The following is a 15365-nucleotide window of genomic DNA, read 5'->3' as shown; positions in this document are numbered from 1 at the left end:
TATGACTGCTTCCCTTGAAAGGAAATTTTACTTATTGATTAATAGCCATCTAACCTTATATTTTGTGTTAGTGAAATAGAGTTTGTCAAAAATAGTTCCAGCAGGAACACTGCATCATTTCATTTAATTCCTCTTGTACGTTTGCTGGGCACGTACTTTCCAAGTATATAAGTTTGTAAACAATTTCCATCTGTTTGCCATTAATGTTAAGTTTATTTAATCACTTATCACACATTTCGAGTAACATCTTCATCCTTTGGAAGTTGAAATAAGACCTTTCTCCTGTCATCTACCCCCCTGAATTAAGAAAATAGCCATCAAGAAACCAACAAGATTCTTAAAGCATTTCAGCAGCCATTCGCCATAATCCTTAGACTTGACTGTCATCTGCAGCTTGCTTACACTACCTGCCAAATCATCTCTATCCTAATAACAGGATCGCACCTATGGGCTTGGGGAGAGGGTGGGAGCATGCTGTTGAGCTATGATCGTATTGATTGCTGGAGCAGGCTCGAATGGTATCTCCTGCTGTTATTTTCTATGTTTCTATGTTCCTACACCCTGCATTTAGCTTTTTCTTTGGAACAAGAATCAACCGTTTAATCCTTTGAGCCTTTCCTCAATTCGGTGAAATCATGGCTCTAACTTTACTCCATATCTTTGCCCGAATCCATTTCTTTCACTATGTAGATGTATGCTGTTTGTTTCTAATCTGGCTGGAGCTTGCCCATTGATTGACTCCTTTATGATAACTGTCAGCACTTAATTGACTTTTTTCTCTTCATAACACTGTCCATTCTTGGATATGCCTTTTTAACATTAAAAATTTTAAGCTCAGTCATATCAAAATAATTATAATTGTAAAAACTTTTATTGTGAATACAATGGTGAGTGACTGAGATATTTTCTCCAGATTAATTATTTAGTGTGTACAGAAGTTAATAATTAAACTTTTAATGTATTGTTTGGACCAGTGTATGTTTTTGCTACTGTCGGCTTTGATTATTATTTATAAAGGGAACTTTAATGTGAACTCACATTTTTAGTGCGTGAATTACCAACATAAGACGATCTTTATCACAAATAGGAATTTATTTTTTGACTGCTTTCTATAAGTATTTGCAGCTCATGTTTGTCCGTCTGTGCAGTAAGATGTTATTTCCCCCACTAATAACATTCACTATTTTAAACGAGAGTATTTTACCCTGATACGTTCATTTGCTCTACATTCTTCAAATCTGCATACAATTTTTGAACAGTGGTTACAAATGCAGTCTGCTATATTAGTTTTTAAAATGTGTACACGTTGTTAATGATGTATAATTGGAAAGCACTTGGTTGTAAAATCCTTGCAACAGTAGTGACAAGTCAGTGGTAACCATTAACATGATTACATAGATAAATGTTAACAAATCAATTCCAAAGAAATGTATAATATAGCCATATTGTTCTATGCTATCCAGCTCGCCTGTGATTCACCTCAACTGTCTGTAATTCACTTTACTCTGGCCCATCTTGGTTCCCAAGTTCCAACTGCAAGAACCCCTCATTTCATCTTGACTGCAACTCTTTTAGCTTCTCTTTTCACTGAGCTTCATCCTTGCCTGCTGCTCACATTTCCCCTTTTAAGCTTGTCATCCCACTTGCTCATTTATCTCTGCTGTGCCACAGGAATCAAGTTCTGAGTTGTTGCTTTAACTGATCACTTCTAATTATTTTCTTTAGTGTGGCAGAAATTTTGGAAAAGCACTGTCTGCAAAAACCAATCTCATATGTACAGAAAACGCAGTCAAGTCCAGAGGAGGCTCATCTACTTATGGTGCGGTTAACCAGACATGTTGGGCGCAAGTAAGCACATGTCAAATTGCTTTTAAATAATGTAAATTAGAGATGTGTTTCAACGTGCATTTAACTGCCTTTTATCCTTGCCAAATAACCTACTGTGTTAGAAACCAATATGGTGGTGACACTGAACTAGAATGTACTGATAATTCTCATTTTCTCTTTAATTGAGATGTCTGTACTCTGGAATAAAGCAGTTGAATGATGGGGACAACAGATGGGACTAAGCAAATCCTCAAAGGGATTAAAACCATGAAACACAAAATTGACCAACCAGTGGTCGCTTTCCTTCTTGCGGGTGTTATATTTGCTTAATGTTAAAATTTGTATCTTGGAAGTATAACTTTTTATTTTAAGAAGTTGAGTTTCAAATGTGAGTTCAGTGGGGTGGCGCAGTGGTTAGCACTGTTGCCTCACAGTGTCTGGGACCTGGGTTCAATTCCAGCTTTGGGTGGCTGTCTATGTACATTCTCCCCATGTCTGTGTGTTTCCTGGGTGCCCCGGTTTCCTCCCATAGTCCAAAGATGTACGAGTTAGGTTGATCGATCATGCAAATTGCCCCTTAGTGTTGGGGAGTTAGCAGGGTAAATAAGTGCAGTTATGGGAAAAGACCTGAGTGGATTGTTGTCAGTGCAGGCTCGATGGGTCGAATGGTCTCCTGCAGTGTTGGGATTCTATGATTCGATGTTCAAAACTTAAATCCTTTATTTTATATTGTCTCTCCATGTTCTTCCTACCAAAATGTATCACCTCACAGTTCTCCACATTGAATATTATCTACTACCTACCTGCCCACTCCACCAAAGTATCTGTCCTTTTGAAGTTCTGAATAATGGTTATTGTGATCTTGTGAACACAGGAACCCACCTGTAAGTGAGAGTGAGTGGCGAGGCTTGCTGCAAGATTTGTTGGAAATGCAACGTTCCGTATACAAGTGCCTGGACTCCAATATCTGCTATGAGGTAAGGTACTCCAATTGTAGATGCTTACTCAGACAAATCTGTAAATGATTAGAACATATTCAGAAGTATTCTACAGATCAAGAGAGGTTCAGTTGTAAAACCTTATCACAGATTGATGTAAAACTGAATTGGTATTTGCACTTTAAAACCATTATCTTCCACTTCTTTTATACCTGATTTTAAATGTATTTTGGAATAAGAATTGGAAATCAGATAACATCCCATTCCATTGAATTACCCTGTCATACGATCCCACTTTAGAGATTTTATCATGGGATTTATTTCTTTGTACATAGATGTTAATTTTATTTGCAAACTTCTGTATATTTTCACCATTTTTCCAAATGTGATTACGTTTCTGTTTGCCTTTTGAACAATCAAACTTGTCTTTTGTTTTGTGATTGTTTGTTTTCTCTGCACCAATTTAAGATATGTTGTTGCCTTATACAGAAGAAGTAATGTGGTAACAGAACATTGCTTTTCAGTCAATGAGATTTTAAGAAGGACCATATGGGCTATATGGCAACTGTTTGGTGCAAGATTCTTTTATGTTATCTGTTCAGGTAGCAATCTATTCATTTTGCATCCCAACTGAATTGCATTAAAATAATTGGCTGGCCAAATAAAGGGATATCTCAAACTTTATTGACATTATATTCCTCATTCTTGTTCCCCACCTATCTTCCCATATGGTGATCTCTATCCTAGAAGTCATGTTTTTGTTTGTTTATTTTTATGTATGCTTCATTCTAATTAGCCTTTTTCACTGCAGCGTTTTTGTTTTAAAAGAAACTCAGTTGTGTGGTCTTATGTAGGTTCTTGGCTGGACAAAATGATCAGAATTAAAATTCCTCAGAAAACATTCTTTAATTTGTGTGGTTTTAAATATGTATATGAAAATTGTTTCCATTCAAAGAATGAACATAGTCAAACTGAAGATCAGTAAACAAATGAGCCTTTAGCCAACTGTATGTCCTCAACTGAAGAATGACAACTTACTTTAAAAAATAAACATTTCCATATGTCCAGAGCGTAATTTGATTTAATCATGTTATTTTAATAAGAAGGCACTTTTGAGGTACACAGTGTCACATAGTGTTGGCATTAATTTTTTGGTACCTACGCAAAACATTTAATTTGACAGTGTAGCAATTACATTTCAAATACATTGACTATAATAATACTTTGATTTCCTTGTAAGCATTCAACTGGAAAGGATGTTCCATTTATAATGGAAAAGAAAAGGCTTAAAATAATTGAGTAAGGCATGAGGAAAACAAAGATCAAATTAGTAGATCATAAAAAAGTTAATTTTAAAGAAATTAAAATGGAATGAGGGAAGATAAGCAGGGGAATACATTCAGGGAGCTAAAACAGCCTTCATTTAAAAAGATGATCATTTGAGTGCAGGAGAAATAAATTCTGCTAAGAACTAAACTAGCTAGCCAGTAATGAATAAATAGAGGAAAGTTTAAAAAATAGATTCAATATGTGGACAATAAACTGTTGCAAAGTAGTTATGTTACTGGACAAATTGTCCTGAAGCCAAGACAAATAATTCGGAAGCATGAGTCCAAACTCCACTCAGCAGCACGGTAACTTAATTCTGTTAATTAAATCCAGAATTAAAAAGCTGGTATCAGTAATGAAACTGCTGAATTGTCATTAAAAATCTCCTGGTGATGCCATCAACAACCAGGGGATGCTACTGACCAGAAATTTAACTGGACCAGTCACACAAATGAAATGGCCACAAGAGGAGAACCGAAGCTGGATATTCTATGATGATTGATTCCCAAAGCTTTTCCAGCACCTGCAGTCACAAGACAGGAATGTGATAGAATGCTCTGCATTTGCCTAGATGAGTGCAGCTCCAACAATGCTTGAAGAGCTCAACACCATTCAGAACAAAGCAGCCCATTTGGTCAGCACCCCAACCCCCATTTCAAACATTCACTCCCTCCGCCATGTGCAGTTCTGTTGGCGGAGTTTAAATGCAGGCTTGCTTCTCAAAGTTGTTACTGGTGTTGTTCGCCAATTTGGCTGAAAATATTTCTCTTTCAGGATATTATATGTCTAAATTATTGAGCTGACTGTAATATTTCTGAAAGCAGTTGTCAAAGAATCATTGCACTGAATTTGCCACTTTCAGTTGTGTGAAGTGGGGACTAAGTTTTGACCTGCCTGTCACCTGGGGGATTTCACTTTACTTAATAAGTCAACTAAATGTGAGATTCTCAGCACTATCTATAAGTGCAATTTCCAATAGTGTTATTGACATGCACACACTTTTAATAAACAACCTTTGCACAGTCAGAAACAAATGGAAGACTGATCATGTATGCCATTAGGAACCAAAGGATATTAACCTTAATACTAGTTTCTTTACATTGCACCCACATTACTTTTTAACAATATTAGAGTTAGCCTAACTGAAAACCTTATCTAAAGCAGCCCTTGTGGCTCTTAGTATATGTTGTCTCGAAATAAAGTTCTGAATCTTTCCCTCTTGCAACTAAAGCCTTAACTGTAACCAGTTATTTCAATTTTTAGATATTCACCGAGAGCCTACTATGTTCTAGCCGCATGGAGAATATCCGCTTGGCTGGACAAATGATGCAATGTAGCAGTGTATCTGTTAACCCACCCATTAGTGCTGCTTCCAGAAGCAAGATACAACCCAAAGTCAGCTATGAGAAAAGCATCAAATTGGTTCTTGCTGCTGCCAGAGAGTATTTTGACTCATCAGCCACACTGACTGATAATTGCATGGATTTGGCCAGGTAATCTATTAGTTAATTTTACATCTATATAGATATATGTTTTTTTTTTATGTCACGGTTATTAAAACCAGTCTTTATATATTAAGACTACCGCTGTGGCAGCATCATGAGAGCTGCTGATGGTAATATCAGAAGTGTTTACGCTGGTAATGCAAGAGCATTGAACTTCAATCTGTATCAGTCCAAAAATTATGAATATGACCTATCAGTCATACAAGACTTCCAGGTAGGTTATTGCATGGAAGATTGTACCTTGTCTATAGAAGATCATGCGCAATATGCAATCTTGTGTAATAAGTGCATTGGGTCCAAACTTTTTGTCTAAGTGAGTTACCACGTATAAAGGCTGCTTGCAGACAATAATAATTCAAAACACCACTATCAAATTGCATACTAATTTTAACCAAACTTGCGTTAAAGTGCTCCTCTCTAAAATAATTTTCAGACATAATTACGAGTTTTTTACCAGTGAAAGTCCTGTATGAAACACCCAAAGCTGAATCTTAGGGACAGTGCCAGGAAATAGGAATGGGTTTGCTTTTGGGTTAGAAAGCCAACTCTGGGGCAAACTGATTTAAATTAGGAATTTAATGTGGGTGATTCCTTATCATAGCTGCTAATATGTGCAAAGGCAGGTCACACAAATAACAAATGCATGGTAGCACAGTGGTTAGCACTGCTGCTTCACAGCTCCAGGGTCCTAGGTTCGATTTCCAGCTTGGGTCACTGTCTGTGTGGAGTTTGCACATTCTCCTCGTGCCTGTGTGGGTTTCCTCCCACAGTCCAAAGATGTGCGGGTTAGGTTGATTGGCCACGCTAAGAAATTGCCCCTTAATGTCTAGGGATGCATGGATTAGTGGGTATAATATGTAGGGATATGGGGGTAGGGCCTGGGTGGGGTGCAGACCCGAAGGGCCAAAGGGCCTCTTTCTGCACTGTAGGGTTTCTATGATTCTAAATGCAATAAATGACCAGTGAATGTTCTTGCTTTTTTAATGTCGATTAGAAGATAAATGTTATCCGGGACACTGGAAACACTATTTATTTCAATATTGCCATGTGATATTTTACGTGCATCTAAATTGACAAATAGGATCTTGGTTTAATTTCTCAAAAAAACTTACTGATCCAGGCTACATGATGATTAGTGGATTTTTTCCTGTATTATTTCATGTTTTTGTGTTTGTATTGCTAAATATTTTCTGATTGTTCAATAACAGTTTTCTTAAAGAAATAGAAAGCTTACAGAGCCGGGACATAGCATTTGACATATTCATTGAATGCAGAATGATAATTTTTATATCATGTTTTATTGTTCGTTGATGTGATGTGGGCATTACTGGCAAGGCTGACATTTTTTTGCACATTCCTAATTGTCTTGAGAGGGGGGTGATGAGTCACCTTCTTGAACAATTGCTGTCTATATAGTGAAAGCCCTGCCCCATTGTCAATGATGAAGGGATGACAATATATTTCCAAGTCAGGGTACCGAGGTTATGGTTGTGGAAGCACTTTTGACAAAATTTTGGTGAAACTGTGCATGGTGCTAAAGTGCTGGAGGAAGTGAATGTTTATGATGGTGATGAGTCAAAAGGGCTGCTTTGACCTGAATGCTGTTGGGCTTCTTGTGTGGTTGAAGCTTTACAGATCCAAGCAATGGGTGAGTATTCCATCTCACGACTCAACTGTGCCCTGTGATAGAAAAGTTGGGGGAATCCAGAAACCCTGAATACAAAGCCTCTTGCCCTCTTTAGCCCCAACGTTTATGTGACATGTCCAATAAATTTTCTGTTGAGTGGTGACCCTAGATTCCCTGCTGCCCAGGAAGTTAATGATGAAGGCTTTAACAATGCTAATGCCACTGAATACCAAGACAAGGTGGTTAAACCTGGTGATGGTCATTACCTGACTCTTTCATAACAAGAATGTTGTTGCCGTTTAGCAGCCCATGGCTGAATGTTGATCATGTCTTGCTACATCCAGGCATGAATTACTCCACTACCTGTGCAGTTGGAATCAAACACTGCTATCAGAAGAAAACATCTTAATTTCTGACCTCATGATAGAAGAGAAAACATTAAAACAAGTGAGGATGGTTAGCCTAAGAAACTGCACATAGAAACCACTACACCAATTTTGTGGGTGGAAGATTATTAACCTCCAAACAGCTACAAACACCTTCCTTTGTGCTAGATATGACTCCAACAAAGTGGGAGCAGCACCCATGCCCCACTCAAACTCCAATTACCTATTACATTCAATTTTACTAAGGCTCCTCAATGCCACACTGGGTCAGTGCCTTGATGGTAGGGGTGGTTACTTGCACCTCATCTCTGGAAGCCAGCCCTTGTACATCTTTGGATCAAGGATGAAATAAAAACTTTGAAGTCTAATATACCTGGTGGAACCTAAGCAGGTTATAGATTTAGCTGTTTGTTGGTGAGTAAGTACTATTTAATACTGTTTCTATACCTTCCATCACATAACTGATCATTGAAGTAGGCTGATGTGGTAGTAACTGGCCAGAGAGGATTTGTCTTGCATTTTGTGAATAGTTTCTAGACTATTTTCTACTTAGATTCCAGCGTTGGTGGATTCCTGTGCTGGAGCTATATCAGATTGGCTTGATTAGAGTTCTATGTAATTCTGGAGCACAAACGTTCAGTCCTACAGAATGAGGTCATTCAGCCCATAGAGTTTATGCTAGCTCTCTGTGGGGCCACTTTCACAAGTTCTCCACCATGTCTTCATCCCCTGGGAGCCCTGCATTTTTTTCCCTTCATGTGCTTTTCCAATTTCCTCTTAAAGGCTGTGATTGAATCTGCCTCCACTACACTCTCAGGCAGTAGACTCAAGAGTGTAATCATTTGTTGCTTTAAAAAGAAGAATTCCTGATATTATCTTTGGTTCTTTTGCCAATCATTTTAGATCTGTGTTCTCTGATTCTTGACCCTTCCAGCAATGGGAACAATTTCTCCCCCTACTCTGCTGAAACCCTTGATGATTTTGACCACCGCTATCAAATCTCCTGTCAACCTTCTCTTGTCGAAGGAGAACATGCCCAGGTTCTCATGAGATTATTCGTGGAAGTAATTCTGCTGCTGATGGCCCACAAAACTTAATGGATATCTAATTTGGTGCTGCTAGGTCTTTTTTGAATCGATCCCATTTAACACAGTGATAGAGCACAATAGAAGATGTCCATTGCTAGGAAGACAGAACTTTATCTCCACAAGCAGTGTGCACTCTGACCAGTACTATTAATAAATGCATCTGAAAAAGGTAGATTAGCAAGGGTGTGGTCAGATAGACTTCTCTCATGTTGTTTCTCTGACCACTTAATACTGGTTCAGTTTGGCTGCTATGTCCTTCAGGACTTGGTTAGCTCAGTCAGTTATTATGCTCACATGCTAATCTTGGGATTGAAGTCCCCTGCTCAGAGTAAATTCTATATCCTTGAAACTCTCAATCTTTCCTTCAAGTGATGTTCAACATGGAAAATTACTGATTCAGGGAGAAAAGTAGGTCAGCAGGTTGCCTTGTCATAATGCCGTGAGACTTCACGATACGCAAAATTGATGTTGTGAGCTCCCAGGGCCATTCTCTCCTGTTTCATTCATATTAGATCAATGAAACACAGCTTTGAGTAATTCTGAGACCCATTACCAGTGCCCAGGATCATATTAAGAAGGATATTTTTTGGCTACAGCAGCTGTCGTGTCACAGTTGGGATGTTGGTTAACCGTTCCTTTGACATATACAAAAACAGGTTGCCCAGCTAGTCATGAGAAAAAACGGGAAGAGGACTGAACTGTTGGTGTTGTCTATCCATTCTATAATTATTTTAGGGTCTCTACCTGTCACTTTTCAAGCTATTGATAGCCAGCTATTCTGTAAGCAACAGACTTTTGCACTGAAGTATCAAGAGTGTTCTTCTATTCTTCCATTATCAGATAAAATTCCAGCAACTTTTATCTTTGTTGATGTAATTTTACGCTCTCATGTGCTTGACAGTGATTTGAATACCATCAGGGGTCACTTTCCGATGCAAGCTTTGCCTCAGAGCAGTAATAATTCTGTTGTCAAATGTGTGCCTCACCTTTGTGTCGTCTATGTTCTTGGCAGTTTCTAAAGGCATTAAGCTGAAAATCTTGTTCATTTAGTCCCTAACTAATTCAGAGTAATGTGTTTCGCAGGATACATGCAAGTATTCAGTGCTGCCTGACACACAGGGCTCTGCAACAGATCCATTGACTCTGCCTTGATATATTTTTGCACATGTGTCAGAGTGCCTATTTTCCTGAAAGAATGTTCAGTCATTGGAACGTTTGGAATTAGAATCTTTATTGGGCTCAGCCATGTGTGAAATCTTCAGATTTCTCCTTTTTTTCATTTATGCATAATTGGTTAATAATACTTGGCAAAGTAAACATCAGGTACATGGAAAGAACATTTAATGTCACTGCAGTTTTTAAATCTCCCTTTACTGAGGTGTAAGTGTAAGCTGAGACTAAAACATTTTCTAAGTAATTAGGTTTTATTGACATTGCAACACAACAGTTTTACGGATGAAGATGCTTACAATTTTAATATCATTTGAAAGTTTGATTCACTCTTCTGTTTCAAGAGACTGAGGGGTTCATTCCCTGATCTGCTTTTGTCTTTATTTCTCAACCTGATTAGAACTGATGCTTTTCTATCTGTTAGCAGAAAACAGTTTGCTGTATCTTTTATTTATCCTTTCTTTCTCATGACTCACAATAAGACAGCTGTTTCTGTCACGGCTATCTTATCTCTCCTTGTCATTCACAAATACAGCAAATCTTGCCTGGCCCTGTGGCTTTACTAAAACTGAAACTCCAGTTAGTCTTGCAACAGTTTGAAGCAATCATATTATCCATGAAAGCTTTGATTCTTGTGAAACATCCCACAGCACGCCATCTTATTTTGGATAAGTTTAGCAATTAAGTATTTTATCCTTTGTTAATACTTTTAATTAAATGCTGGTCTTTTAGCAAGTAATCAAGGATTTTCAGCTTATCCTTTTAGTTTTCCTTCAGTTTATCCTTTTAGTTTTCCATGAAAATTTGTATTAAAAGTTCATATTTTTCCTTCATCATGTATCCATAGCTGAACCAACCGTTTATCTACATTTGTTCCAGACTTGTGCTAGAGTGTGTTGAGGAAGTTATCAGTCTTAACAGTCATAAAAATGTCTGAACTAAAATCATGTATACTATGCAGGGTGTCATCAAAGTGAGTCATGGCATGGAAACTTACTTTCAGCAACTAGATCCTCTGTCTCAAAAATATCAGTATTGCTAATGAAGGTTATTTTTGCTTATTTCATGGCTGAGCTAATGCAACCATTTCTCGTTGACAATTGTTTTCAGATATGAGTGTACACTGCATTGTTTATTGGGAATTTCCTCTGGCTTTTCTATAATGAAACAATTACGGAACCTATTCTCCCTGAGAAAAGTAATGCTCGTTCGATTATTTATGTTCAAGATGGGAAGTAACCTAATTGAAGAAGTTTCTCATTTGTTTTCTCTGCTCTGGGAAACAAAACTCATCCAGAAGTTACCAGCGGTGCACAAAGTTTAGAAAGATTTGGATTTATATAAGTAGTATTCACCCCAACATAATTTTTTGTGATATGTCAAATAATAACAAACATGGCTTGATTTAGAAATTCATGGTCACAAACTGCTGTAATAGCAGGCGTTACTTTACATCTTCCACTTTAATCTTCATGAATAATATTAGTTAAATCATGACTGTTGGTATCTGATTCTTGCACCAGTGTCTTTCTTTTCCAAGGTAATGTTTTGCCTGGGTTATCATCACAACATTTCTGCATCAACACCAGGTTTATGGTGCCCACTATTTAAGCCCCTTTCCCTTTTCAAATAATGAAATAAGGTTGAAAAGCTGCTTAAATACACTTGGAGTACTTGGTTTCATTTGTTGATTCTTATTCTCCAAGTATCATTGGAATTTGATCAATGAGTCTGCATAAGCCTTTGGAACTCTGGATCAGCAGAGGGTTACATTATGGTTCTTTGCAGCAAGCTTGTTATTAAAATCCACTGCAGCTCAATCTGTCAGTGTATGTTATTAGCAGAGTGTTCATTTGTCTTTCAACCATCAACGTCTTGCATTCATGTCCCTACAATGCAACATGTTTACTATGTAGTGTATAGAGATGAGAGGTTGTGAAGCCATGCAATGATTTAAAAATTCTGACCTGTGTTTTCAAGAGTGTTTGCTGAAATTGGAGCCAATGGAGATGAGGGGACAGAGGAGTCATAGGTGGACTGGATTGGACTTGGTGTGAATTAGGATGCAGGTAGCAGCGTTTTGAACTACCTCAAGTTTCTGGAAAAAGAACACGGGAAGCAGAAGAGAAATGTGTTAGAATACTGAAGCCCAGAGGTGACTGAGGCATGGATGAGATTTTCAGCAGCAGATGAACTGGGGCAAGGGCTGAATTGTGCAATATTACGAAGGTGGGTTTGGTAATGGCAGGATATATGGTCAGAAACTTGCCTATGGGTCAAATATGACATCTAAGTTACAAACAGCCTGGGTTAGCCTCAAACAGTTGCCAAGGCGTATGGAGCGCAGAGGGGAATGTTGTAATTAGAGAAGGAGAAGGCTCATAGTGTATAAGTAGGACCTTACAAATGGGCTGAATCGAAATGGCCCATTTCTTTGTGTGGATTCTGTGTAATTTTGAGCAAATTTTTTTTTGTGACCCAACTAATGACTTCTTCGTGGATGGGATTGTTTGAGGAGTCTGGGATCTGAAATTTTTTTATGTTGTTTATCTGTTAATGTGGCCGCCTGCAACTTTTCTAATTCGGCAAAGCAGATAATTACAGTTAGTTGCCCATCACTGAGATCATTCATATGTTAGTTTTAACTGTTGAACATTTAGGGGTGAAAGTCACCTATAGTCTGCTTTCAAAATGTTACAATGTGTGCTGCCTAGTGTATGATATGCTTGCAGCTTAGATACAAAACCTTGTTATGTATTCCAGCAGAGCATCTATGACATTGCTCATGAAGATTCAGAAATTTGTTTCAAGATACATGGCCTCTTAAATTTTGGGCAGTAAGTTTTTCCCAGAAATTGTGCTATGTAAAAAGCACTTTTCTCAATCTGAGGGAGATATAGTTGTCATGTTCTGTGTTTATATAATGTTCTTCATTAAAAAAAGGTATAATTGTCCAGCTATTCATCTCCATATCACAAAATACGAAGGGATATATAAAACTTTAATCTTCTTTGCATTTTTCCATCATTAATAAATATTCCTGCAGCCATCTCCTGTCAACTCCTCCCTTGCAACATAGCAAATTCTGTCATTGATGCAAGAAAGCCCACTAACACAATGTAATTTTTAAAATTAATTCATGGGATGTGGGCATTGCTGCTAATTTATTACCCAACCCAAATTGTTCTTGAGGAAGTGTTGGTGTGCTGCCTTCTTAAACCACTGTGGTCTATGTGGTGTAGGTACAGCCCCAGTGCTATTAGTGAAGGAGTTCCAGGATTTTGATCCAGTGACAGGAAAGGAACTACAATATGTTTTCAAGTCAGGATGGTGAATGACTGGGAAAGGAACCTCTGGCGTTCCCATAAATAAGAACATAAGAACATAAGAAATAGGAGCAGGAGTAGGCCATCTGGCCCTTCGAGCCTGCCCCGCCATTCAATAAGATCATGGCTGATCTGTCGTGGCTCAGTTCCACTTTCCCGCCCTCTCCCCATAACCCTTAATCCCCTCTCTTATCAAAAACCCATCAACCCGCTTCTTAAAAATATTTAGCGAGGCAGCCTCCACCACTTCAACGGGCAGAGAATTCCAGAGATTCACCACCCTTTGAGTGAAGAAGTTCCTCCTCAACTCCGTTCTGAACCGCCCCCCCTTTATCTTGAGGCTGTGCCCCCTTGCACTACCTGATGGTAGCGTTAGGTGGTTTGGAAGGCACTGTTTAAGGAGCCTTCGTCAGTTTCTGCAGTGCATCCTATTGTTCGGACTCATTGCTGCCACTGTGTGTTGGTGGAGGAACGAATGAATGTTTGTGGGGCGCCAGTCAAGCAGGCTGCTTTGTCCTGGATGATGTCAAACTTCTGGAATGTTGCTGGAGCGGCACTCATCCGAACAAGGAGAGAGTATTTTTTTTCAAATTCATTTATGAGACATGGGCGTTGCTGGCTAGGTCAGTGTTTATTGCCCATCCCAAATTGCCTTTGGACCCGGACTGTTTCAGTATGTGAGGAGTTGGAAATGGTGCTGAACGTTGTACAATCATCAATGAACATCCCCACTTCTGACCTTATGGTAGAAGGAAAGTCATTAATAAAGCAACTGAATGTGGTTGGGCCTAGGATACTGTCATGAAAGACTCCTGTAGTGATGTCCTGGAGCTGAGATGATTGACCTCCAACCACCTCAACCATCTTCCTTTGTGCCAAGTATGACTCCAACCAATGGAAGGCTTTAGCTTGTACCGTGGCAAGTTCCGGAGCATGAGTCTTCAGGGCTATTGCTGGAATATTGTCGGGGCCCATATCCAGTGCCTTCAGCCATTTCTTAATATCACTTGGAGTGAATTGACTTGGCTGAAGACTGATATCTATGATGCTGAGAACCTCCAGAGGAAGCTGTGATGTGCCATCCAGGCTGAAGATTGTTGCGAATGCTTCAGCCTCATCTATTATACTGGACTCCTCCAGTAAGTTGTTTTATTGTCCACCACGGTTCAAGGCTGTACGTGTTCAGATGGCAGAGCTTAGATCTAATTGATCCATTGGTTGTGGAATTGCTTAACACTGTCAATTACTTGTTGTTTACACTGTTTGGAATGCAAGTAGTTCTGGATTATAGCTTCACCAGATTGACACCTCATTTTTAGGTATGCCTGATGTTATTCCTGGCATACCCTCCTGCAGGGTTGATCCCTGGCTTGATAGTAATGGTAGATTGGAGGATATGTTGGGCAATGAGGATAAATATCATGGTTGAGTAAAATTCTGCTGCTGCTGATAGCCCACTGTGCCTCATGGATGCCCAGTTTTGTGGTGTTAGATCTTTTTGAAACGTATCCCATTTAGCATGATATTAGTTCCACATGACTGAAAAGAGGGTATTCTCAATGTGAAGATGAGACTTTTATCTCTACAAGGACTGTTGGTGATCGCTCTTAGTAATGGATTTTGACGTTCTCCACTCAAGTACATTCTGTGCCCTTGCCACATTCTTATGCTTTCTCCAAGTGATGTTCATCATGGAGGAGTACTGATCAGCTGTGGGCTGAATGATACATGATAATGAACAGGAGGTTTCCTTGACCATGTTTGACGTGATGCTCTGTGACTTCCTCGAAGGAGTATGGGGTTTGTGGGCCTCAGTAAGATGCTCTTTTGGAGAATTGGGGCAGAATTGATAAGCCAAATGGCTGCCTCCTGCAGTATAGATATTCTATTCTAAAGTGAACTTTAATAAATGCAAGTTCCTTGAAACTTTTCAACTCTGCTGTCTGCAATAACTTTAAATAATTTTAACACTTTACAGTTCATTGAAACACTACTGACTTTACAATGTGCCCTAATCTGATCTCATGAAGAAGTTAGGGATTGTTTTCTGCCTCTTCTGTGTGTTCAGCAAGGTAACATTTCTGCTGCAGATTTCATGGTTTCCTCTAGTATGTTTCTGGAATTTTCACTGCAAAATGCTGTGGTTTTGCATATATTCCCCGATTAGGA

The 15365-nt window shown here is 38.7% G+C and overlaps 1 protein-coding gene across 1 annotated transcript in view; it reads left to right on the top strand.

Annotated features, from left to right (window-relative positions):
- nbas (NBAS subunit of NRZ tethering complex) overlaps positions 1-15365 on the top strand; it is a 240443-nt gene that overhangs the window by 94375 nt on the left and 130703 nt on the right. Inside the window, exons 28-30 of the mRNA XM_080192176.1 lie at positions 1726-1848; positions 2702-2804; positions 5358-5587. Of these exons, the coding sequence (XP_080048302.1) occupies positions 1726-1848; positions 2702-2804; positions 5358-5587 (456 nt within the window). The remainder of the gene's footprint in view (positions 1-1725; positions 1849-2701; positions 2805-5357; positions 5588-15365) is intronic.

Source organism: Carcharhinus amblyrhynchos, chromosome 7 (genome assembly GCF_965287045.1).
Source record: "Carcharhinus amblyrhynchos chromosome 7, sCarAmb.v2.hapA, whole genome shotgun sequence".
Taxonomy (NCBI): domain Eukaryota; kingdom Metazoa; phylum Chordata; class Chondrichthyes; order Carcharhiniformes; family Carcharhinidae; genus Carcharhinus; species Carcharhinus amblyrhynchos.
Note: the sequence above shows the minus strand (reverse complement) of the source record. Positions and strands in the feature narration are given on the sequence as shown.